Source organism: Globicephala melas, chromosome 11 (genome assembly GCF_963455315.2).
Source record: "Globicephala melas chromosome 11, mGloMel1.2, whole genome shotgun sequence".
NCBI lineage: Eukaryota > Metazoa > Chordata > Mammalia > Artiodactyla > Delphinidae > Globicephala > Globicephala melas.
This window is the reverse complement of record NC_083324.2, coordinates 54,549,657-54,577,462: the sequence shown is the minus strand read 5'-3', so window position 1 is coordinate 54,577,462 and position 27,806 is coordinate 54,549,657. Positions and strand designations below refer to the sequence as shown.

The window sequence follows — 27,806 nt, the reverse complement described above, 5'->3', positions numbered from 1 at the left end:
TTGAAGTTTATATAATGAACAAATTTGAAATGTCAGTGATCATTTTTCTGAATTTTCCCAATCCCTCTGTGTCTTTTATGAAAAAGAATCTGTAAGATTAGGTAGGGATAAGACATGAGGATATTGTTTGGTCACTAGAAGTAATGTGTCAGCTACAGACCTAATTTTCATTTTCTTCCATGCATAAACAAGTCTTATCTTTATTTGACCAGCCAGGGTATGATAAGTAGCTCAAAGTAGATAGATCACATCGGGTCACCCCATTTTCAGTCTTCTCATCATGAGGAAGCAAATGCAAAACATGCATCTTTTTGTCGTTATCTCTGTGCTCACACAAGATGGTAGAGTGTGTCCTCAATAGGAACTGGTGGCCAAGATTAGAGGTGTGTCTGTCTGTCATTCTCAAACTGCTAACATATGACACTAACTGGCCTTGCCAGACACCTTAGTACTGATTGAAATTAATGACTAGTGGAATCTAAGTAAATAAAAGGAAACCTGTCTTTGCACATAGCACAGCCAGCTCTGAGGTGAGTAGACAGTCAACAATGTAGAATAATGTAGTACAGTTGTCCCTTGTTACCTGCCAGGATTGGTTCCAGGGCCTCCCTCAGATACTAGAATCCACAGATGCTCAAATCCCTTGTATGAAATGGAAATGGGGTGGTACAGTCGGCCTCCGTGTCTGAGAGTTCGGCAGCCTTGGACATGGAAAGCAGACTGTACTCCAAACAGTGCTTCTCAGCTAGTGGTGGGTGTATTAGTGTGTCATTCTTCTGTTTGCCTAAACTGGAGGACTTTAGGCATTAAGAAGGAGTTCTGTCACTGTGGTGTAGTCTGCACTTTGGGCATCTTTACTTTCCTCTGTTGAAATCAGAAACCAACACCAGAGGATGCTGGATTCTACTGGTTAAAAAATATTCCTTTGCCAAGAAATGTCTTAAATATGGCCATAACTCATTTGAGTAAAAGTCACCACAGTGGTAGAGAAAATTCCATGTGGTTAAGTACCTTCTCTCATTTTATTTTATCTCTATTTTTATGAAAGTAATTTTCTCTGATTTCTGTAAACCACTAGAAAAAGCAATCAAATTAATTGCATTTATTGTCTTTGAGAACTCTGGTTATAAAAGTTGACCATTTCACAGTTCAATTCATTCCCATACTTAAAACAATAACCTGAATAGTAAAATATGTTTTTTTTAAATTTATTATGAGAAATATAACTTACAATAAAAGAAATAGATGTTCTCATAAGAATTATCATTGGTACTGTTTCTCTTATCCTTTAATAGATGTAAATATTGACCACATTTTGGTGTATATCAATTTTCCTATCTTTTATTTACTTTCTATCCTGCAATTATATGTGCTCAGAACTCTATGCTAACTTTACCTGCCTGAACTGTTTCTCTATTTTTGTCTCTTTAACACTTAAAGAGTAATTGTCACTGGTTATATTTTAAAATATCTTCTCATAATAATATTTACTTTTATATATTATTGTTGCACTTACACAATGAATTCTCATATATTCTATTTTACATATGTAGCACAGATTAAATTTGTATTGGTTATCTGAGAATTAGAACTCTTTGGTCTTTCTTTGGTATAATATAAATTTTCTCTAAATAGACCCCTTCTTCAAGTCAAAATTCTGGACAGAAATTTTAAAGCTAGCAACTTCAGGAATTCTACGTGTAGGAAAGAAATAGTTTATTTGCAAAACTATAAGGAAGTGTAATTCTAGGCTGCTTTCCTGTCCATGTCTTATAAACTTGAACAAGTTGATTACCCATTATCTGCCATAGTGTTGGGTTCTGTATGATGTTGGTTATAAGCAGAAGGGGTGCTGTGATACATATGTGTTTTATGTTACATACGTAACTTAATATGTAAAGCTGGCTTATTAAAATGTTTAACTCCACACACTGTTCATTAGACCCATTTACTGAATTACAGAATCCTTATAAAATTACAGATATTATGATTTCAAGGAGGCAGCTTTTATCACTACTGCAATAGTTATTACTATAGTTAGTACTATACTTTTTGCTTTGGCGATAGATGTTGTCATAGTTTAGCTTCTTACATTTGGTTGTCTCTGTTTTGATTCTGCTCAAGATGTGATCAGATTCATGGAGTTAATGGTCTGCCCTTAAAGAGTTTAAGTGGGTCTCGAGTGTTTGTACATCAAGGGGTGATGACATAAAAATATTTTCTTTTCAAGGAGTTCTCTGTTGGCTAATGAGAGGCAGGTTTTCTTTGAGTCCATCATTCTTCAAGGGATTCTATATTTCCTGTACTGTTACATCATTAGATCATGGAGATTCACTAAATCTGTCTGCACATTCTGCCCTCGCACCCTCTCAGGGTGCCCTCTAGTCCTAGAAGCTGAGACAAAACCACCAAGAAATTGTTATTCTGTCTTCCCAGGATATTCTAGCTCCTTCTTTGTATGCATATAAACCCTTTCCTTTGTTTATGTCTTCTAGGATGTTGGGCATTTCATCTGTGGTCACATCTGTTTGTGATGCAGTGGGACCCTGGCGTTGGCTGGTACCATTTATGAAAGCTGATGGCTAAGTTTTCAGAAATTCTGTCAGCCAATTGTTGAACTGTTAGTAGGTTAAAAATCAGCCAAATAAAATTGCGTATATGACAAAAATCAGCAAACCTATATATACATCAGGGCTTTTTCGGTTTTGTTTTTGTTTTTTTCCTTAGAGACCTGGAATACCAGCATAGTACTAATTCTGAGTTAGTTTTCTGTTTTGATCCTCACTCTGGCCCATTTGCCTTCTATGGAATAGAGCAAGAACTGTGACTTCTTTTGGAGAAGCAAAGCAATGGTCACTCTTCAAAATGTCTTTTAGTGATTATCCTTTGGAAAAGGCTCGTATCTCTGTTTGCCAAGTAACACATAGGATTCTCCAAACCAAAGAAAACAAAACAAAATAAAATCATTCTCTGGAATATTGGAGATGTGTAGTAAGTACTTCGGAACGTAAATATGTATGACTATCCCATTTGTGTACAATCCTAGGGCACATATCATACTTGTTAGAAATGAAGGAGATAATTAAAGAGAAATAAGCAGTTTAAGCAATTGTTTACCCACAAAGTCTTCTTGTAGGGCAACAATTTTAAAAAACCTAATTATATTTAGAGTTGGAAGCTATGAAATTGGTACAGTTTATTTTGTGTATATAAAATTCCTTGTAAGAGGGTAGACATTTAGTAGTTAGTGTGTTATTTAACCCGTAAGCGTTTTTCCACAGGAGATAAGATAGATCTTATTTTAATGAGCACTTTCACAATTTGTAGATATTTTCTCAAAATTTGTATATTCTGAAAATGACTTCCCTTGTGAAAGTTTATATTTATTTTAAAAATTCTTTTGAGGGTCTTGTCATCAGTTTATCTGAAGGCAATTAGTATCAGTAGCTGAAATAGTACTAACAACCTAATTTCTCATTGAAGAATGACATTTCTTGGTTTCTAATGGAGAGAATTTCAGTTTGGCAAGCATCAGTGGATTGTTTACTTTGCATTGGAAGATTTTAAACCAGGCAAACCCAAGTTCACTAAAACATTCAAGAGACCAACCAGTACACGTCTTACTCAACAGATCATGATTGTTTATCATAACAATGAATATTGTAAAAATGCTCTAAGATTGATGTAATAATGGTAGCTATCCCCTATAGAAGGCTTACTGTGTTCCAGGTTTTATTCTCAGTACTTTCCACATAATTACTCATTTGAAATGTTTACAATCTTCTAAGGTAGTTATTATCCCATTTTCAGATGAGGAAGCTGAGGCAAAAGCAGTTAGGTAATTTGCCCAAGGTCATACAGACAATGAGTGGTACAGCAGGATTGAAACCTGGGTGGTGTGGCTTCAGGATCTAGGGTCTTAGTGGCTGTACAGTGACAATAACACTTCCTTCTTCATCTTGAGTCTTTGGAGAGTCTCCCAATTAAGGGCAAATACCCTTTTGTTGCCAGTCTCTGAAGCCTTAATCACTTATTTTAAAAGGACAAGAGTAATTTGGAGAAGGAAAAGCAGGACTGTCTTATTATTGGGGATAGTTCATTCTGTTGATTATGGAGGATATCCCTGTGCAAAATAAGTCTCCAATAATCATACAAAAAAGAACATGCATCAAAAATTGGATTTGGTTTCGGAAACTCTCTAAAGCACAAGGTGGATTGACTGAAAATATACTGGGAAAAGGAACGCTTATAGAGGTTTATGATCATGAGAAATAGAAGTTTGAATGTGTAAATATCTCATATGTTTCTTATTTATAAATTATCATAAATTTGATAACAATATAAATGTGTAATATTCATTTTATTATCAGATCTTTTATTTTTCTTGAACCTGAGCACTAATCTATTCTTATAGTTACCATCTCGGCCCAAAATACCATAAATGTTGAAAATAGATTCATAGAAAATTATCCACAAGTGTTCCTTCCAGTTTTTATAATGAAGCAATTACTTCGTAGGTACTAATTGCTGTCACAATTAATTGATCTGTGCTCTTTGTCTTCTTGAGGAAATTATTGTGTTTTATAGTCTAAATTTCTTAGATTTAGGACTTTCAAAGTGTTGGTTCTGTTCCCATTTAACTTTGCTGCAACAATAAAATATGAATGAATTGGCTAATAAAATAACACAATTATTTTATATCGTGGAATATGGGTTATTGTTTATGAATTTGCTGAATTGCCCCGGTAGTTCACTATATGAAAGCATTCTCGTTTTTCACCTTGGTCTAGTTTAAAGAGAAATAAGGTTGGTAGAATAGCAGACAACGTGGGGTCGGGGTGTTCTTTTTGGGGGATGTGCAGGTGAAGTAGATGATGTCGTATTGAAAATGCAAAGCTTCCTTCTCAGACATGAAGCTCATCTGCCAAAAACAGAGACATTTATTCTGTACCCGTAGTTTACCTCAGTTGCTTTCTTTTCTTGGTATTTAGCAATTTTTGCAATACAGATGAAACTTTGATTATTAGTTAAACACAGATAAAATACATCTTGTCCTTCCCACAGATTATATTTGACTTCCTGTAAATCTCTTTTAATGATGACTACTCTGGGTCAGGGGAAGTATCAGTTGAGAGAGAGATTTTAGACACCAAAATCTAGACCCACTCAGGAGGGAGAAAAAACTGAAATGTGGTCTCTACTGAAAGGAGATCAACTGCACTTAAAAATGTATGAGGAGCAGCAAAGACGTTGCGACAATTATTCTGCTCAGTGCGTTGAGGTGCTATATATGCGTAGGGTATTGTAGGAGGCAGGGCCTTGGAATTGCCAGAATGATCTCCATCAACACGTGCAGTAGAACTTCCTGCCAAGATCACCATGTTCTGTGCCCGCCTGTTCGACACAGCATTTAGTAGCCAGTGGTCTTGAACATTGGAAATGTGGCTAGTATGACTGAGGGATTGAATTCTTTCTTTCACTTTATTTGAATTAATTATCTTGACATTTAAATAGCTACATGTGACTAGTGGCTACTGTCTTGGACTGCACATATCTAAGGTTAAATCTGGGATTAACTGGAATGAACTCCGCCCAGCTTCAGGTCCTGGACGTGCTGCAGGGTAGCTAAACAGCTTTGGAAAACCCTGTAACCTGCCCAAGCCTCAGTATTCCCAACTCCAAGATGGGCATAATAATAGGACCTACTTCTAAAAGTTCTGATATCATGAAATAAAGCAGTGAGTATAAAGCTCTTTGAACTGTGCCTGGCATAAAATATATGCTCAACAAACATTAGCCTGTGGTATTCTTTTTCATTATTTTGTGACCTTTTGTAGATTTTAAGAATGTAGAAACTGAAAAAGAGATAGAAGTGAAATAGGTCTAAAGTAATAAACAAAAAAGTCCATGACATGGGATAGAATTTTAGGTTATACTGGAGGAATATGTGAGATGGACATATAGAGAAAGTAATTATAGGGTGACTATATATTCCAATTTGCTTTGGACGGTTTCAATTTATACCTTGTGTCCTGGTTTAATTATTAATATCTACTCTTTTGTTCTCAAAAGTATCCCTAGGGTACATTTTTAGAGTCACCCTGGAGGAAGACATAGGCATGCAGCCCAGTTATTCCAAGTGGAGGGAAAAAAGATGCATGCACATGTGACTATAAAGTTGTGGGCTGGAGGGACATTATAAAGGTGGGATGGGAGCTTGGACAAGGAAAGTAGATGTTATTTTATGTGGTATTTATGCTGTTATTACATTGCTCCCAAGTCATCATAGATCTACTTTCAGAAACACTAAATTCTGATTTAATTGGACAAAATGATTTGGTGTGTCAAAAAAGCCTTACATAATTTGATGTTCTGATTGGCCTTCTGTTATCGATAGCAATTTTTGTTACACAAAATCAAAGTTTGAAACAAACTGCTTTCTTTTTATCACTGATTAGCTGCCTCATTCTATCTGTTTTCATGACTGAAAACTTTGAAAGTCTTTACTGAGTTGCAATAAAGTACCAGGTTGACATAACTTACGGCGGGTGTTCTTTAAGCTACGTCTATTGGTCTCTATTCTATTTAGGCATATATTAGAAAGCTAGAGAGTTAATTGTTGGCAATATTTCTAATTGTGATTTTAGGGAAACAGTGTATTAAACTGTGAAACATAGAATATTGTAAAAAAAAATGAGGAAAACCTTCAAAATTAGAGATTATGGGGGGAGAACTAAACTAAAAATTTAAGTAAACATATAAGGTACAAGAATGTGACTCAACTGTAATTGTTTGACTCTCCCCAAGTCCCTCCCTTACTCTCATGGCATTCTGAATCCAGGTGCTGACCACTGGCTCTCCGGGAAGTCTCCATCAATAGCTGATGGGGCCTGTTTTGGATTTTCACTCTTCTCCCAGTGATCCTAGCCCATCATGAAAGCAGACATTTGAGTTTATCTCTGAAGTATTCCCCAGACAGAACAGAGGTACCATACAGGGATTAGTTGCTCTCAGGATTTCTGGGGAATTCTAACAATTATCGTTATACTGTAGTGGACTTTGTAATCTCCACCTGGGGAGCCAGTCATGGCTCAATTTTTGCAGGAGGAACCAATCATTATCAATATAGGAATCATGAGCTGTTTAGGTTATTTGCAAAGTGTAGACTTGACTTTTTAAACTAAGTAAGCACCTCAAATTTCAAAGTCTGTCTGAATTTTGTTTATTTTTCCTTAAAAAGATCAAGAGTTGGCCACATTAAAAGAAGGGTTAAGGCAGAGACCAGATGTCATTGACATTTGGAGAACTGAGCAATCTTTATAAAAATTCATTCCATCATTTATAGTAGTCACTCTTCTCAAGCTTGTAAATTTATTAATGAAACTGGGTTATAGCTGCTTGAAATGAACAATAACTATTTTACTTGTGTTTCCAAGTACCATGAATTTTAAAATGTCATTTAATATTGAAACCTCTGAATGGAGTTCAGTGACTTCAGATTGAGCCTATTTGTAAATAGCACAGAGCAATGTGTGATGATGCAACTGCTGGGGTTTTCAAATACTAATATTTAGTGCAAAAGTGAATCTCATCCTAACAGAATTGTAATCAAACCTCAGTAGTAGTAGTGATGTGTAAATACCTTGAAATTCATCATCTATTCCATCCACAGTGATTGTTTCATCAGTGCTTAGTGCTTTTTGGTTCTTGATAAAAACGGCAAACCCCAGTTCTAATGACATAGTTTCATCTCAAGAATAGTGGCTGCCATACCTAAAAAAAAAAAGATTGACTCTTGTAGCTCCCGCTTGAAGGTAAATTACTCCAACTGGGACTGAGAAATCCGTGTTCATTTTAAGGATGTGCCTCATGATGATAATGCAAATATTAAGAACAAAAAATAATTTGTTTAGTGTTGCCTCTGTGCCAGGCACCGTGTTAAATATTTTATGTGCAATTTATAAAGTAAGGCCTCACAACTGACCTCTGAGGTAAGATCATCATAATCCGTCTTTTACTCATGACTAGTTAGTGGTGGTGTGGATTCTGAGCGGGCAATCTGGAGCTCTTACGCATCCTGTTACCATTGTTGACAGCAGCTATTACGTAGGCCAGTGGCCAGAATGTGCAAATGAATGCCTTTTGTGGGGGATTTTGTCCTTCAGTACTCATTTCCAAATCTGAGCTCCAGATAGGCAAAGTGAAGTGGGGCAGGTTTTCGCCAAACTCTGTTATAAAAGCTATAACTGAAACGATTGTTTTCTACAGTCATAGTCTCCAGAATGGAGAGGCAATTGCCTAGTATAAAATTGCAAAGCCATCCTGTATGTGGTTCATGAAACTCTGGCTACAGTCACATGGCTTGCCTTAGATATTAATTTAGCCGCATTTCTTATTGCTTGCATGGACAATATTCTTCTTCACCCTCATTTGAGGCTATTGCAGACACTACAGTGATTGCCATGATTCCTGTCACATCCACAGCAGCATCTACCGAGCAAAGGATTGCATGCGTACGTGCAGGCTAAATAATGTATGATGCAAGACAGGAATGTGGTCTGTATTCATTTTTGGAGAGTAAAAGAGTTGCCATGTCAGTCTCATGGGAGACTTTATCCAGGGCTTTACCCTTGAGTGGATAAAAGAGTACAAATTCTCTTGCACTGGAGATGAATAAAGACAAATTGGGGAGACCATCAGCAGAGCAGACTGCTGCATGATGGAGTCCAAGGCTACCCAAAACCACCAGACCAACTGCTTCAGGATCCTGCCAGCAACCAGACGCTGGGAAGAGAATTGACTGCAGTTTGGGATGAAGGCCTTGTGATTCCCAGACAAGAGGAATTGCATGCAGAAAATATTTAAAATTCTCTTTGTAAAAGAGTTATGTTTTCAATCACAGGGAGACGTATGTTTCAGACCTAGTCTGCTGCAAAGGAAATGTGGCAGAGGGTTATTTACAAAGGGTGAAGGTACTGGGGTAAGAAGTTGAACTTTGGTTAGGTGAGGGGTGTTTCAATGAATAGTTTTAGGCCGTTGAGTTATTGTCATTATTCCACAATGGGGACTGTATTGGCCTTTCAAGGAGAGGGGATGGATCTCTATAAAGCAGTGGCTCCCAACCAGGGACGATGTCATAACCCCAGGGCCCATTTGACAATATCTGGGACATTTTGGGTTGTCACAGCTTGAGGGGAGCGTAGCACAACTGGCATCTAGTGGTAGAAGACAGGGGTACTGTTAAATATCCTACACAAGACAGCCCTCCACAACAAAGAACTATCCTGTCCAAAATGTCAGCAGGGCCAAGGAGGGGGTCCCTGGTTTAAAAGGACCTGGTTAATGTCTGTGCATAACAACACGGCCTTCAGACAGGTGTTCATCCAAGGTAGCCTGACATTGTATAAAAGACGATTTTTAATGATTTATTTTATTGATGTGTGAACATTTATTTGATGTACCAAATGCTTTCTGTTTAAAAAATAAACAGGAAAACAAACAAACAAAAACACAACTCACATCCCTCTCCAGTTTATCTCCAAAGTACCTAAGGGTTAAAAACACAAATGGGCCGCCCTCCAAACCACACATTTTCCAAGAATGTAGGAGGACCTGGTTGATTCACTTTTCAAACGTGAAAAATGAGGCATATTAACAAAGCACACTAAATGAATCAGCTGCTTAGGATAATCTACAAGCCACTTCATTTTTCTGTTATTAAATAACAAACCATGAATCTTGACAAATGAACCCCCTTGTTTGACATTATTTGAAAAACTCATAAGACACTCGCTTCTGATGGTGACTTCCCCTTTGAAATTAAATTTAAGATGGACTTCATTTAAATTCTGATAGAGGGAAAGGGCTTGTTAACCTTCCTTGTGACTGTATGCTGTTTATCATCTTCATTCTTTTCCTCCCCCTTTATACTCAGATGGGCCAGAGCTCCCGGCAGGGTGTCATCCTGCAGAGTTCATTGCAAGGAAGCATTTTGTGTTTATTGGTGCCCATATCATGAAGAGGAGAGGTTATGTATTAAGTGTTGTGTGGGGCCGTGTGGCTTCTGGGGTCAGATTCCCTAGGTTCAAACTGGAGCTCCAGCTGCATGACCTTGAGAAAGTCATTTGCCCTTTCTGTGCCTCAGTTTTCTCATTTGTAAACCCAGAAGAAAATGATTTGCCTCATCGGGCTGTTGTGAAGATGATGGCAAATGTTACCTCTAATTATTTGAATAGTTATTTTAAATATAGCACCTTCCAAAATGGATGCTAAGTCATTTTATTTAATTTCCTAAAGAGGACGCTGGTACGGATTGGCTGATTTTAGCAGCCTTGACATGTGGCTAAGAGGGCTTTAGCCCCCATGTAAGAATCCCTAACAGACCCTCCCAGCATTGCCACCATGAATAAACACCTAAGAAAAATCTGCATACTTGCCAAGCATATGCAGCTTCAAGACAAGCCCTCTATCCCCCTCCTCAATCCAGTACCATCTGAAGACCCTCTTCTGAAAGTCTGCTGTTCCTACTGGTTTTAACAAGCTGACACTGCAAATTCAGGGCAATGCCCTGCCCTGGTACAGTTCAGCATTACAATGTTCTGTATCCCCAGACTCTTAAGTCCTCACCTTTCCTAAATAGGATTTATAAAGTGTGACTTTGATCAATATAGCAAAGCCAATGTTATCTGAGGGAAATAATAGTTTTAACTAACATTTTAAAAAGTCTTTCTTAGTACCTCAAAATGATTTAAACGTTAATCAATGATAAAATCGCAAATCCATCTACAAACAAAGAATTGAGAAAGGAATCAGAGCCACTTTTAATCAGGAAAGTGGCTGCTGTGACCCACTGACCCCTAAAGGTTATCGTCGCTCCGTTTTTTTTAGAGATGCCATAGTTCAGTCATTTGTCTTTGGCAGCCAGAGTATGCAAAACTCCTTTTGCTTTTCACGTATTAATTCAAGCCTATGCATTTGTCAGACATTCTAGGAACCTTCTGCCAACGTTTTGTTGATTAAAGAATGTGTATTTTGAAAATGAGTAGAAAGGAAGGAATTTATAATTCTTAAAACAAAAGAATGATTTACACTGTAGAATGCTACCTGAATTGTTCAGTGTATCATCAACAGATAAATGAAAATATTAAGGATTAGCAAGAGTGTTGGCACTGACTCTTAAAACCTGTGAAGTGATTGGTTCAATAAGACTGAGAAAGTCTACATCTTTCAGTAAAATTTCTAGAACTCACAAACAAGAATAGGGCATAGAAAACCACTTTTCACTGTATGTATTTTTCAAAGGGCTTTTGAAATACATCCTTCTCTACAAGAATCTGGTGCTTCCACTACTATTTTTAAATTATATACCTCATTTCCATGCATACAAGTTCCCCATACTCATCCTAGCTCCGATTCGCTTTGACCATTTTGTTTTAATTTTTCCCACTGGACCCTTTGGAGGGCACATTTATTGTTTTAGGCACCATGCAATTTACTAAATGGTGTCCGGTTATGGAAATGCTTGCAAAGACCCCTGGGGCAAGAAAAGAATTAAGTCAACACAGATTGATCATCCTGTAGTTGGTGTTTTCTTATTTGATCAGTCAAGGGCTCATTCGGTCTGAACTGGTCCATCTGATCTGTGACACATAAAGCTAGACGCATTTTTCTGGCTCCCTGGTGGTTTTAAAGGCTATGCAGTGGGAAAAACTGCTTTAAACAAAGCCTCATTTTAAAAGAAGCCTGAGTACAGAATGGAATTCAAAGAATTTGGAGAGAGGGGAGGTGAAAGTGGTAAGAAACAGCTTGAAAAAAGCCCTGGGAAATTTAAAAGAATAACGCACAGGAGGGAAGTCAAAGATAAATCCCATCTGTTCTGTTGTGAGATACACAGACCAGGACACCGCTTCGGCAAGGCCGTATTGAACACCCACTAAGTGCAGGACCTGTAAAGAGGTAGAGCTTAAGTGTTCTGGGGCATCGGAGGAGCGAAGTAGAATTCGTAGGTCAAGAAAGACTACTTTTTTAATCTCAGCCAAGAAACTTTATTCAGCTTTATGCAGATATGACATTCCAAAAGGCAATGAATACCCGTTATTTTATTCAAGTATTGAGAATGGAAGGTATTCTCCCGTGTAATTCATTTTCAAATTGTACGTTAAAAATGTTGGTCATAGATTAAGTAATACTGAATAAGTGGTTGAATGCAGCTAACACCAAGGTTTCTAGCATGGAGGCTGCAAGAATGACAGCAAGATGGAAAGCAATAGGTCTTTGTGATGGGTGGGTGGCTGTGTGGGGAGTGGGAGAGAAGAGACCAGAGGGAATGAGTTGCATTTTCACATGTTGCATCCAAGAGGCCTTGTATTATAGCCAATTGGGAATATGGACTGGGGCAAATCTGAAATCCTGGATGGTATAAAATGGATTATTATAGCAAGAAACAAAACTGGACACAGCCTCCTGTCTTTATGAGCTAACTGCTGTGCTCACTCAGTTTTTATTGTGTGGGATGTAGCTTGAGTATTTACGAAGCATCCACTTGCTATTGGATAAGTACTCACCTCCTACCCCTGATAAAACAGCTAATGAATCTTCAGGTTAGAACTCGGCCAAAGTGTCCCCCCTGGAATCATGATTGATGCATTCACTGTGTATTTACGTAACATTCTAGATTATAGTTGAGAAAACCTGGGATAGATTTAAAGACTAATATCACTTGCCAGACAGATATGAATCACAAATATTATCATCATTATTATTATTTCTTGGCCGTGCCACATGGTATGCAGGATCCTAGTTCCCCAACCAGGGATTGAACCCACGCCCCCTGCAGTGGAAGTGTGGAGTCTTAACCACTGGACCACCAGGGAATTCCCATTATCATCATTATTTCTTGTGTTTTTGTTATTGCTAACTCTTATTGTGCAATTACTATGTCCAGGAACCATTTTGTTTGCGTTAACTCATTGAGTTTTTGTAAAGACCCTATGATGTAGGGGAGTACTAATTTTATCCTCCTCATATTAATGAGAATACTGCATCTCAGAGAGGTTCAGGCACCCCAGAGATCACACAGCCAATAATAAACACATCACGGACTCAAACCCAGACAGTCAGTGTAATTTTAGAACTTTTGAAGATATGCCTGTATGAAAAGGAAATAAAGGATAAAGTGTAATATACCTCCTAATTCTGGTGTGTATAATTATAAAGACCCTCACATTGCATACTCCAAGTCACTGGGGGTCATCTTATCATTTACATTTTGTAATAACACAGTGTGACAGGTTAGACCAATGGTTCTTTACTGGGAGAGAGTTCCCCACCCTAGGGGACACTTGGCAGTGTGTGGACACATTTTTGGTCCCACAACTGGGGGACGGGTGCTACTAGAATCTGGTGGGTATAGGCCAAGGATGCTGCCACCAGCCTACAATGAACAGAACAGTCCCGGCGACAAAGAATTATCCTGTCCGGTATATCAGTAGTGCCTCAGCTGAGACTTTCAATCAGAGTGATTCAAAGAGGAGAGAATAGTAGCTCAGTTTGCAAATAAAGGGCATTCACCATGAAGGAGCAGATTTGGGAATGGGAGAACGAGATAAGATGGAGTCATTCACTCATTGGTTCATTCATAGTATTGCTATTTATAGAGTGATCGTGCTGGAGAGTAATGGTGAGGAAAGCAATATGAGGAAGTTTCTTTGGAGAAAAAGAGGGAAGATGGAGTAGAGGCAAGGCAAAGATGCTTGGCTGTCACAGGTGAGCTGGGCCAGAGCTTCGGTGCACCCAGGAGAGAACTGTGCTAGGCTGATCCAAATGCAGGGCCAGATGGGGGGAGAGCAAGTGATGTTCTCAGAAGTACCCCAGAGTAGGGACATGAACACGAGTGTGCATGCGTGGATTGGAGAGGCTGAGAAGCTTGCATTGCTTTCGAGTTGCTCTGCTGGCCTGGGAATAGGTTGCTGGCTTTGTTTTTCCAGTAACAGCCTTTTCTGTTTCCAGCAGTCCTATGCACCAGCTCCCCACCCCATGGCTCCTCCCAGCCCCAGCACAAACAGCAGCAGCAACCACAGCAGCAGCAACAGCAGCGGGGAACAGTTGAGTAAAACCAACCTGTACATTCGAGGCCTCCCACCAGGCACCACTGACCAGGACCTAATCAAGCTGTGCCAACCGTAAGTGCCCCCCGCCCTCTGCGCCATTTCCAACCTCATCCTTGCCCACGTGGGCTCGTCCATGTGGGGTTGGGTTTTGCACCCAATGTACCCAGTGAGGAAGACTCTTGCTGTAGAAACGGGGCTTAAATTTAAGATCTGAGTCCAGCTTATTTTGGGAATGGAGTTTGTTTGCCTTTTGCTTTGAAAGAGAAGGTTCTTGAACATAGAGACATAGGGTTGCTGGCTGATGTGCATGTATTGACCAAGAAGATAAGGAGCAATCATGGAGTTGGGTCCTCACACCTTGTGGCTGGTGGGTTCTCATACCTTGTGGCCAGTGGGTTCTCACACCTTGTGGTTGGTGGGTTCTCACACCTTGTGGCTGGTAGGTTCTCACACCTGTGGTTGGTGGAATCAATGATGAATCTCATGAAAGAAACTGTGCTCTTTTTTTGGAGAGGTATTAGTGATGGGGATTGCAAAAACTCAGAAGTGGTAGATTTCAGAATGGTCACCTGCTGTGTTGCAAAGCTCTTCTTGTCAGTTCTTGCTTGGTAAATGTAAGTTCAGCTGGGACCAGGTAATTGGAAAATTAGAAGGCTAATCCTTTTGTTTCCTTGAAAACATCTATTTCCAAGTCCAGTGAAGCTATTCCCACCAAAGCCAAGAACCACACTCACCTAGTTTTATATTTCCCAGGAAATATGGTAGTGACTAAATGCCCTTGCAAAATGTTTTCTTTCATCTACTATCTACCAACACTTATGCTATTAACTCTCTTATTTCTGCGCAAATCAATTAAACATATTTAAGTTTACCCTCCAAATTAAATAAATAGTGGATAACAAATTAAGAACCATAGGCCTGGATTTTTAGATTGCTGTCTGATTATTTTCTTTTTTTTGATACGCGGGCCTCTCACTGTTGTGGCCTCTCCCGTTGCGGAGCACAGGTTCCGGACACGCAGGCTCAGCGGCCATGGATCACGGGCCCAGCCGCTCCGCGGCATGTGGGATCTTCCTGGACCGGGGCACGAACCCGTGTCCCCTGCATCGGCAGGCGGACTCTCAACCACTGCGCCACCACGGAAGCCCCTGTCTGATTATTTTCAAAGTAATATCAGTGCAGCTATTTGTCACTTGACTGTGCATTAGCTGCGTATTTTTAAGTTGGGGGAAACTATTACTCAGTTTTTCTTTTGCTGTTTTGCAATGCTTTTATAAGAAGGTTGAGAGGATATTTATTTTGTAAATTTTCCAACCTCTAAAATTTTGGAAGAGGAAAACAAGGCAGATAGTATTTATTTGCCTTTGTTCTGGTCTTGAAGATTGGGAACAAATATCAAAACAACAGGAAGTGGCAGATTAAACAAAACACAAATACATAACTATATAATCAGTTGACAAGGCAGTATGTAGACTAGGGTAGGGGCACCCTGCTCTATCAACTGCCTTGATTTGTGAAAGAGGTAAGGCAGAATATTGAAAAAGAAATATTTATTTGAAAGCAGTTAAAAAAAAAGGTGCTAGGGCTAAGATATACAAATATGTTAGGTTTTGGTCTATAAAATGTTGAGGTTGAGAATTGGAAGGTAAATCACTCAACATTTTAAAATTTTTTTGCTAGTGTTAGAAAATTCTAAACTATTTTGATAAATAAGGGCTTTGAAAATGTGAAAGATGACGGACTTTATATTAGAAGCTTCAGATGAATAATCTCCTGTAATGGATACTGATGTGAAAAAGAAGGCCAGCCATTATCTTTGTGTGTGAATCTTATTCATAAAAAATATTGGTGGGTTTTAAGGGAAGATTCTTTCCCACTTGTTGAGTTTGTTGAAACACAGATTTCTGGGCCCCTGAGATTGTGATTTCACGAGGTCTGGGCTGGAGCCGGAGAATGTAAATTTCAGCAGGTTTCCTGGTGTTGTCATGATGCTGCTGGTTTTTTGAGATATACTTCTTTAAAAAAAAAAAAAAAGGCACAACTTAAAAGTTGAGAATTATGTTTTATTGGGCAGACTTGCTGAGGGCTTAAGTCTGGGAGGCAGCTTCTCAGACAGCTCTGAGGGACAGCTCTGAAGAGGTGAAGGAGGAACCAGGAGATATAGGAGTTTTTGCAACAAAGACCAGGTAGTCGGAACATCAAAAGGTTACTGTTAATTAAGGAAAACCAGGCATCTCAAGTTAATGAATTCAGTGTTTTTCTGTGTATGGGCAGATTCAAGAGTCTGGGCTCATTGAAATCATCCCTGGAGATGTACCTTAACTATCTAGGGCCAGTATCCTGCTTTTCTTCATCCTGAATCTCCTCAGGATGCACAGGGTGGCTTCAGTGGCTGATGGCTTGGTGTCCGCAACCTCCTTTGTTTACTGATGTAGCAGTTGACCTTTTTCATCCACATATCTCTACATTAATATAAAGTCCACTGACTATTTCTAAGGCAGAAAGTCTCACTAAATATGTGAAGGTATTTGAGGTGGTGTATTATAACCTGCTTGGCCACCGTGTGATCTTGTGGCAAATCATTTACTGTCTTTGAGCCTCCGTCTCCTCGTATAAAAGAGTGGTCTGGGTTTGATTATTTCTAGGTTTCCTGTAGTACCAGTGGTGTACTGCAGCTGCCTCTGACTGAGGCACCAGAGCCAATGGTTAAATATTCAGGAATTCTTGAGTGATTTGTTACATACTCAGTATCTTGAAATCGGCCATGGTGGGAGTATTTATATCACAGGAATCAGCAAGACCTATAAATGAGGGCTTTTAAAATTCTATGTAGTTTTGTTTTTTGAGAGCTGGTTTATGAACATACCACTGATGTAGCATTATACTATGAATTTCTGTATCAGTGTCCATTTCTGCAAAGATATTGCCAGAAATTTATAAATGGAAAGGGTTACCTAAAGTCTGCATTGGCATTTTTAACTCAGGAAAGAGATCTAGTGGCACAAGAACATTATGTTTGAGGGAAAAAAATGTTTTGTTTGTGTTTCTTCTGTTTATTTGAGAAATTTAAAGAATGCTAAGGGCACAGAGGGTAGTGGTTACTTGTTCATATTAATTTTTGCTGGCTAATAAGACCTGGCCCATGTTATTGTTATTGTAAAAATGTTTGTGGGTTCTTCAGTTATTGAAGTGGTCTGGACCTGAGGTTTATTGCCGAGATTTGCTTTCCGGGAGACTGAAAGAACTAATGTGACTGGGCACCATAATGTAGAGGAAATAGCCATGCGCTGAGAGTTTGGGGTTTCACTCCTGGCTGTGCCATCAACTGGGTATGTGGCCCTAGACAAGTGACTTGTCCCCTCTTAATTTTGGTTTTCCCCATGTATAAAATAATTTGTTTATACATGATAATCTTTTAAATATTTTTTACTTTAAAAGTCTGATAGTTCATTGAGACCCTCACTAGTTAGCAGAAAAACCTACTCTGATCACCTTTCACCAATCCCCTTTTACAGTGTTGGCAGGACCACTGCCTGAGCTGATTCCGCTGCATGAATATGACCTGAGAGCTGGGGACGCCTTTGTTAGGGACCATTGTAAGTCCTTTATAAAATCCTGGTTTCCTCTCTTGTAGTGGTGATGTCTTAGAGGGCTCCTTGCTCTTTTAAATTAGCATTCCTCTAAAGATTCAAATCATCTTGCATTCCTATGACTCATCCAACACTTTAAAATAATGTTACCTACAAAACAGATAATATCTGTAGGTTTCAGTTATCTTGCCATCAGGATCAATTTTCCATGGTTATTCCTATGAAATTATAAGAACTTTCAGAGTTACTATTCCCTTATATTATAAGAAATACAATATTTTCTAATATCCATAGTAATAAAATAATAGAAAACAGAGATATATTAAAAAGGCAGAGACATAGCAAATTATCTGGCATTAGAATACAATATCCATATGAATACTAATGAACAGTAAGAAAATGATATTAAAGGAAAGAAATCACATTATTTCTCAATGTATTATCTGAAAGCAAATTCTGATTAAGAGATTCCATTCACATTTATCATCAAAGCTCCTATGGTTGGATCACAAGTAAAGTCAAGGAAAGAAGGCAAGACTAAAGAATAGACATGAAGAATCATTTTACTCTATGGAAAATCTCACTAGTTATACCTATGTTTTGGATGAATACATGGCATTGTGTGTCTTGTAAGAAATACTAGTGTTAAAGACCTTGTAATGTCTTTTTTAAAAACATTTAATTTTACTTATTTTTTTATACAGCAGGTTCTTATTAGTTATCCATTTTACACACATTAGTGTATATATGTCAATCCCAATCTCCCAATTCATCCCACCACCACCACCTCCCCCCACCACTTTCCCCCCTTGGTGTCCTTACATTTGTTCCCCACATCTGTGTCTCTATTTCTGCCCTGCAAACAAGACCTTGTAACGTTTTTACCTTGAAAAGTTTCAAGGAACTTCATTGTGTTCTCAATCAAGAAATTTTCACAGAGCATCTATTGCATGCCAGATAGTGTGCTAAAGATTCAGTGGCGAGTACATTTAGATAAAGGTCTTGCTTTAGCAGAGATTATATTTTGATAGGGAAAATGGAAATCAATGAAATGATCGTGTGATTTGATATAAAATTGCAACTACAAATGTGAAAAAAAGAGAGGAGCATGGAAATAAGAGGATTTGTAACATGGGATGAGACCTTGTTAAGGCAATGGGCAAAGGAATCTCTGAGCTAAGATCAGAAAGAGTAGGAATAGGTTTAACTAAATGAAGAAGGAAGGGAAGAGCATTCTAGGCAGAAGGAACTCCATGTGTGCAGAACCAGTGGCTGGAGGGAACATGGCAAAGACAAGAGGCTGAGCAAGGGTCAAGTTGTTATAGCAGAGAGAGGGGGTGGAGCCTGGAGCAACATGGCCTGGAAACATGGAAGGGCTATGGTGATTCCTTTGTATGTCACTTAGGAGCTTTGTTTCAATGAAGGAAATCATTGAATTGTAACAAACGGGAAGGTGACAGAGTCAGATTTTTGTTTCAAAAAGATAATTCCGACTGCCAAGTAGAAAAGACCTTACGAGATCAAGGAACAGAGCAGGACAGTTGAAGAGCGAGCTGGAAGCAGAATAACTAATGGTCAGAGAAGAGGGTGTGAGAATTAATATTTGTGGTGGGGGAACAATTATGTGTGGTGAAAGATGTCTTTTTTCATATGCATTTGTTTTTCTATTAAAAAACAAGGACGTTAGAGACAATTAACCAAACGAACTCCAAAAGAAACAACAAAGTAGCACAAAAGAGGACCCAAATTAGTTGATTTTTAATTTCTTTTTCTTACCCTGTCATGAATGGGTCATCAATATACTATTAAATATTTAGTGGCTGCAGTATTTAAAACATGCAAGCCTAATATAGTGAAAACTGAAAATCCAATTGATTATACAATTATATTCGTGAAATGGGTTATCAGTTGGAGACTCTGGGTGGAATACTTGAGTTATGCACCATTTATGCATATCTCAAAAGGGGGAAAGGGAAGTGAGGGAAGATAAATTTGGCTTAATAAAGAGAGAGAGAGAGAGCATTGCAACTTCTTTGGACCAAATAAAATTTTGGTGGTGTAATGATTTTTCACATATTAAGCTCTGTTTCCTACCTCAGAGAAATTGATAACCTCTATTATGTGATTCTAAACATCCCCTTGAAACACATTGAGATTAGTCTTGAAAAGTAAAGGCACGTATTTAACATAATGGACAGAATTTTTAATGGAAAGTAAAATCATTAATGTGTTTATGTTTTCTACAATCTACCTTTTATCTAACCATTCTCATAACTTATAAATTTTAATTAATATAATGCTTTCAGAAAGCCCCGGCCAGATTGCCCTCACTTCCAAGTGATTAATCTGGAATTAAGGCCAGCACCATGCAGGTACAGAATGAATTGTTCTGTTATAAAGTGAATGCGCTGCTGACAAGGCCACTTTAAGCAGAATAAAGGAAAAACAGGGAAACTCTAGGGTAGGTGCACACATACTTCCAATCATCACCTGAAGACCAGGAAGTCAGCTGCCCCAGCCTTCATTTTTCTGGGTAAATGTTTTCCTCGCTCAGGCTCTGACATCCTAGCATCGCTCCCTTTAAAAGGAAGCTGTAAATGTCACTTTAACATTTAACGAGAGAGGAGAAGCTCCCACAGTGAAAAGCCAGGGGAACAAAGTAGGAGTGTTTGTACCCACGCTCATCTCCCCGACTTTGACCCAACCCTGCTGGATGTCTGGTTAGGTGTGGGCTGAACGCAGAATAGTAAGAGGAGCCTCAAGTGCCATCCGGGCTCTGAGTGCAGAGTCCATTATACATGGTGTCAGACAGTTTTGACAAATGCACTGACACAATCAAACCTTTTATCAATTTAAAAAGTAACCTTGTCACAGTAATATGTCAAACTGTTCAGATACAACTAAAGGAAAACAAGTCGTCACACACTCTAGAGGAACTGAGTAAATAAGAAAAAAATGTGACTGGAATTTTTTTTTGAGTTCTTTCTTCCCATGTCAATGAAGATTTAAAAATTCTCTCTAATAAAACCGGAGGAAATTTATGAGTAGCTTTCACCTGCAAGTCAGGCTCAAATGATGCAGCTGCTTTGGAGGTGTCCTGTATCCGTGTGGTGGCAGGTATAAGGAGGAGGTGAAGTTGAGGCTCTTTGAACTCTGCCTTTGTGTCATTTAAATGAGAGAGTGCTTCTAAGGCCCAAATTGGTGGCCTGAATTCAGTGAGTCAGCATAGATGTGATACATTGTTACATATAATAATTCAGGTTTAAGTACAGTTGTATTTGCGAAGTATGTATTAGAAACCACACAGAGTATTTGGTTTGTAATTCATAAATAATTATCATTAATAACACAGTTATTTTATATAGATTATTAACATTTATTGTGCATTATATACCATGTGCTCTGCTGAGTTTTTATATTACCTTATTTAATGCTCAAAACAACCCTACAGAGCGGGAACAAAAATTACTGAGTTATAGTTGAGTAAACTGAGTCTCAAGCATATTAGGGGGTTTGTCCAAGTCTATACAGCCACCAGGATTCCAAATCCAGCTCTGACTTCAAAGCCCTTATTCATAACCACTAAAACATTCATTTAATGAGAAGGGTAGCGTAAGTCCTCAGTTCTCAAATCCAGGAGAATCCTTGAAGAGGTTTAAAAAATACTGATGCTGGGTCTCACCCCCCAGGGATTCTGATTTATCTAGTATGGGGTCAGCTTAGACACTAAGATTTTTAAAAGCCTGCTTAGGAAATTCTATATGTAGCAAAGCTTGAGAATCATTGGAGTAAATAATGCCACACTAACCACAAAACATAAGTGAATCCTCTGTTTTAACTTCCTTACTCTGACTTTTGGAGAATCTAGAAATTTCATAGGACCTACCAATTTACTTTCGGTTAACCAAGAGACTTAAAAATAAATTCTAGGGACTTCCCTGGTGGCGCAGTGGTTAAGAATCCGCCTGCCAATGCAGGGGACACGGGTTTGATCCCTGGTTGAGGAAGATCCCACATGCCGCGGAGCAACTAAGGCTGTGCACCACAACTACTGAGCCTGCACTCTAGAGCCCACGAGCCACAACTGCTGAGCCCGTGTGCCACAACTACAGAAGCCCGCATGCCTAGAGCCCGTGCTCTGCAACGAGAGAAGTCACTGTGATGAGAAGTACATGTGCCGCAACACAGAGTAGCCCCTGCTTGCAGCAACTAGAGAAAGCCCATGCATAGCAACGAAGACCCGATGCAGCCAAAAATAAATAAATAAAATATAAATAAATTTATATAAAAATTCTATTAAGGTAATTGGAGGATGAGTTGGATTTTGATGACAAAATGGGAATTTTAAATTAGGCACATGAAAAATCAAGGTCTGGAATAGGTACCTAAAAGTGCTTTAAAGAATATACTCTCCACATAATTTTCATAAGTCAAGCATTTCTTCAACATTTCAGTTTTTAATAATGTTTGCACTTAATTGATAATTAAGCAATAAATTCTTCCTATTTTTGACTCGTGTTATTAAACTTCTATATATATTTACTTTTTCTTGCTGCCCCATAGTCTGCTAAACGTAAGTCTACTGAATCTTAAAAAGAAATCAGCATTTTCCAGTATTTTGGGGGCATCCTGGAAATTATTGTCCCACTGATTCATTGACTATCCATTCATTATTGTTTTAATTACTTTGGATGAAGAAGATTCTGCTGAATTTTTGAGACTTATTTGAAAATATATTTATTTAAATTGCAGATAGCTGATAATACTTTCTTCTTATTTATTCTGCAGATAGAGAAGAGAAAAAACAATTATTAAACCATTGAAAGCACCAGTTAACTTAGGTTACTATGTTGGTGGCAGCACAAAAATGTTGGAGGTGCCAAATCAAGTCTTAGAGGTCTGGGAGAGGTGGAATTCCAGACAGATATTTTGATAGTGCTTGAAAATTTGAGGGACTTGGAATTCAAGGGCAGGAATCTGGCAAGTTCAGATGGCATCTTGGTTTTCAATTTGCTCAATGATCTTCTAATTGCTAACTACAGCTGACTGTTTTTAGTACTTATTTTATTTGATCTCTCTGTTACTTGATCCTGTTGACTTCACCTTTATTCTAGAAACTTACTTTCTCCTTGGCTGGCATACTCCTCCTTCCTGGGTCTCCTCCTGGGATTTTGTCTTCCAGCTTCTCCACTATCTGCCTCTTGAATATTTTGGTGTTTTAAAAGTTTAGACCTCCTCTCTTCTCACTCCAAAAACTCTCTGTTCTCCTCTACTTAAATGTCAGCTATTCTGATGATTATTAAATTTATATGTCCAGCCCATGGAGGTATACTTTTTTTTAGTCCTAGATCCATATCTCATTATTCCTTGTACAATTCCAAATTTGTATCCCAAGAGCTATCAAAGTCATTGTCCAAAAAGGATTTTATTCCTAGACTTTTCCCTTCTTCAGCGTTCTCTTTCTCTCTGAATGATAGCATCACCCATCTGGTCATGCAAATAAATTATCTTAGGATCACTCCTTTCCCCAACCTAGAAATAGTTTCCAAGGTAAATAGATTTCAACTGCTGGTCTCTTTTGTTTCACTACTGTCATAGTTTATTTACTTATTAATTCCAAAGTATTTATGGAATGTCATCTATGTGCCAAGCATTGCAGATACCTGAAGACCTGGCAGGTCTCTGCATAGAACTTGCATTCTAATAGAGAGAAATAATACAAGAATGAATGAATAAAGAAGAAAACATCAGAATATGCCATGGAAAGGAGGTTGAAAAACCAAGAAAAGAAGTTTGTAAGTAATGACAGGGAGGTTACTATGAACTGAGGAGCCTCTTTGAGGTGAGATGTCAATTTCAAGAAGCAACCAGGCGTATGATATTCAGGAAGAATGGCATTACAGATAAATGTGGGAGCTTGTACAAAATCCCAAAGGTGGAAATGAGCTCCATGTTTTCAAGTAACATAAAGAAGGTTGGAATTGCAAAAGAATAGTGAATAGGGGAGGTGGGGATGGTAAAAGATGAAGTAAAAGAAAGTATACCAGGGCCAAATCAATAGAGTTTTCTAAGTCAGAGCATGGAGATTGGATTTTATCCAAATTTACTTTTTTTTAGAAAAGTTATTTTGACTACTCTGTAAAGAATGGATTTTAGGGAGTGTGAGAGAAGCAAGTAAATGAGCAAAGATGCCATTGTGGATTCCAGGAAGGAGATAGTGATGGCTTGTATTAGGATCATAGAGGTAGAGGAGGTTAGATGGATGGCTTCACAATATATTTTGGTGAGAGTTTTGATAGAAGTTACTGATGAATTGGATCTGGCAGGAGAGTTAAGGGAAAGAGAAATTAGGGATAATTCTTAGGCTTTGGCTTTAGCATCCAGGTATAGAGTCACTTAATACAATGGGGAGGATTGTGGAAGGAACAGTTTTGAGTGGAGAGAAATCAAGTGTTCTTCTTAGTTTTGTTATTTTTGAGATGCTATTAGACATCTAAAATGAGATACAAGTTCATAGCTTAATATATGACTAGTTTTCAAAGCAGAGGTTAGAGTAAAAGATACAGAATGCAAGTCCTAAGCATTATAAATAGCATTTAAATACATTGTACTGATAATACTATCGTGCCTAATATGTGTTAGATATTATTCTAAGTATTTTACATGTTAAGTACTTCATATCACCTGTGTTAATTCATTTGTACTTCATGATAACCCCTATTTTAGAGGTAAAAAAAAATGACACAAAGAAGTTAAGTGACTTTCCCAAGGTTACATAGGTGGTAATTGGCAAGTCCAGGATTTAAAATAAGGAGTGTGGTTTGAATGCCCTCTCTTAACCATGATTCATACATAGGGTGTGCACAAAGCATGAAAAGAAAAGTGGCCATAAACTCAACATTCTGAGAGGAGGAGAAGCCAAGAAAGGAGTTTATAAAGGAAAAGGAACCAATGAGATAGAGGAAATCAGGAAAGCAAGAGACTGATATTATAGAACCTGGGAAAAGACAGTATCTCAAGAAGTCAGAATGACTTAGGGTGTGGAATACTGCTGAAAAGTTAAGAAATGTAGAAGAAAGAGAAATAGAGAAGTTACATTTGGTTTTGGCATTGCCAAGGTCATTGGCAAGCTTGACCAGGGCTGTCTTTGTATGGGGTAAAAGCTGAAAGCCATTTGGTGGGCCTTTCTTTAGGGTCATCACTTGACAGTGCTTCCAAGTGAAAATGCCTCTCTCTCCTTTGTGCTTGAACTATGCCTAAATAGTCATTTTCTCCACTGATCTTCTGGTTATTCTCTCTTTATCTTTCTTTATCTCTACCTCTATTTCTGTCTCTTTAACTCTTTCTCATTTTCCCCTTACCTTCTTTCACTATAAGCTTTTGATGTCAATAGATTTATCTTGCTCATTTTTTCACTCCTGATGCATAGTATAGTTTCCAATATTTAAGTGGTAACTAATAAATATTTATTGATTGAATAAAGCCTGAATGCATCAGTGATATAAAAATGATTTTATTGGATTTAATCATAAAACTTATTTCAGGGTAGACTTTGAGTTTATAATGCGAGATACAGGAAGTAGGGTTTTTTCTTTAACACTGCATTTAAAGTTGAACTACTGGAAGCAGGAAACAAGGAAGTACCTGGCTTCAGTTAATTGACTGGGGCTTCATATCTGACCGTATTTGCATAGATCAAGGAACAAGAAAAGCTATTTGGCTGACAGGGTCTTGGTGCTCTGGCCAGGTGACAGGCCTGAGCCTCTGAGGTGGGAGAGGCGAGTTCTGGACATTGGTCCACCAGAGACCTCCTGGCCCCACATAATATCAAATGGCAAAAACCCTACCAGAGATCTCCACCTAAACACTAAGACCCAGCTCCACTCAACAACCAGCAAGCTACAGTGCTGCACACCTTATGCCAAACAACTAGCAAGACAGGAACACAACCACACCCATTAGCAGAGAAGCTGCCTAAAATCATAAGTTCACAGACAACCCAAAACACACCACTGGACGTGGTCCTGAGACCAGAAAGACAGGATCCAGTCTCATCCAGCAGAACACAGGCACCAGTCCCCTCCACCAGGAAGCCTACACAACCCACTTGAACCAACCTTACCACTGGGGGCAGACACCAAAAACAAGGGGAACTACAAACCTGTAGACTGCAAAAAGGAGACCCCAAACACAGTAAGTTAAGCAAACTGAGAAGACAGAGGAATACACAGCAGATGAAGGAGCAAGGTAAAAACCCACCAGACCTAACAAATGAAGAGGAAATAGGCAATCTACCTGAAAAAGAATTCAGAGTAATGATAGTAAAGATGATCCAAAATCTTGGAAATAGAATGGAGAAAATACAAGAAAGGTTTAACAAGGACCTAGAAGAACGAAAGAGCAAACAGAAAATGATGAACAACACAATAAATGAAATTAAAAATTCTCTAGAAGGAATCAATAGCAGAATAACTGAGGAAGAAGAATGGATAAGTGACCCAGAAGATAAAATAGTGGAAATAACTACCACAGAGCAGAATTCTAAAAAAAAGAATGAAAAGAATTGGGGACATCTCAGAGACCTCTGAGACAACATTAAATGCATCAACATTCAAAATATAGGGGTGCCAGAAAAAGAAGAGAAAAAGAAAGGGACTGAGAAAATATTTGAAGAGATTATAGTTGAAAACTTCCCTAATATGGGAAAGGGAATAGTCAATCAAGTCCAGGAAGCACAGAAAGTCCCATACAGGATAAATCCAAGGAGAAACACGCCAAGACACATATTAATCAAACTATCAAAAATTAAATACAAAGAAAAAATATTAAAACCAGCAAGGGAAAAGCAACAAATAACAAAAAGGGAATCCCCATAATGTTAACAGCTGATCTTTCAACAGAAACTCTGCAAGCCAAAAGGGAGTGGCAGGACATATTTAAAGTGATGAAAGGGAAGGTCCTTTAACCAAGATGACTCTACCCAGCAAGGACCTCATTCAGATTTGACAGAGAAATTGAAACCTGTACAGGCAAGCAAAAGCTAAGAGAATTCAGCACCACCGAACCAGCTTTTCAACAAATGCTAAAGAAACTTTTCTAAGCAGCAAACACAAGAGAAAGAAAACACGTACAATAACAAATCCAAAACAATTAAGAAAATGGTAAAAGGAACATACATATCAATAATTACCTTAAATGTAAATGGATTAAATGCTCCAACCAAAAGACATAGACTGGCTGAATGGATACAAAAACAAGACCTGTATATACACTGTCTACAAGAGACCCACATCAGACCTAGGGACACACATAGACTGAAAGTGAGGAGATGGAAAAAGGTATTCCATGCAAAAGGAAATCAAAATAAAGCTGGTGTAGCAATTCTCATATCAGAAAAAATAGACTTTAACATAAAGAGTATTACAAGAGACAAAGAAGGACACTACATAATTATCAAGGGATAAATCCAAGAAGAAGATATAACAATTGGAAATATTTATGTACCCAACATAGAAGCACCTCAATGCATAAGGCAAATGCTAAGAGCCATAAAAGGGGAAATCATCAGTAACACAATAATAGTAGGGGACTTTAACACCCCACTTTCACCAATGGACAGATCATCCAAAGTGAAAATAAATAAGGAAACACAAGCTTTAAATGATACATTAAACAAGATAGACTTAATTGAAATTTATAGGACATTCCATCCAAAAACAACAGAATACACTTTCTTCTCAAGTGCTTATGGAACATTCTCCAGGATAGATCATATGATGGGTCACAAATCAAGCCTTGATAAATTTAAGAAAATTGAAATCATATAGGTAGCTTTTCTGACCACAATGCCATGAGATTAGATACCAATTACAGGAAAAAAATCTGTAAAAAATACAAGCATATGGAGGTTAAACAATACACTACTTAATAACCAAGAGATCACTGAAGAAATCAAAGAGGAAATCAAAAAATACCTAGAAAGAAATGACAATGAAAACATGATGACCCAAAACCTATGGGATGCAGCAAAAGCAGTTCTAAGAGGGAAGTTTATAGCAATACAATCCTACCTTAAGAAACAAGAAATATCTCAAATAAACAACCTAAC

At 38.2% G+C, this 27,806-nt stretch overlaps 1 protein-coding gene across 3 annotated transcripts in view; it reads left to right on the top strand.

The window, feature by feature from the left end:
* The window catches only part of RBMS3 (RNA binding motif single stranded interacting protein 3), a 690,034-nt gene that overhangs the window by 143,935 nt on the left and 518,293 nt on the right, over positions 1-27,806 (top strand). For all 3 annotated transcript variants that reach the window (XM_060308006.2, XM_070046679.1, XM_030830022.3), the window contains exon 2: positions 14,008-14,180. In XM_060308006.2, coding sequence (XP_060163989.1) covers positions 14,008-14,180 — 173 coding nt within the window. The remainder of the gene's footprint in view (positions 1-14,007; positions 14,181-27,806) is intronic.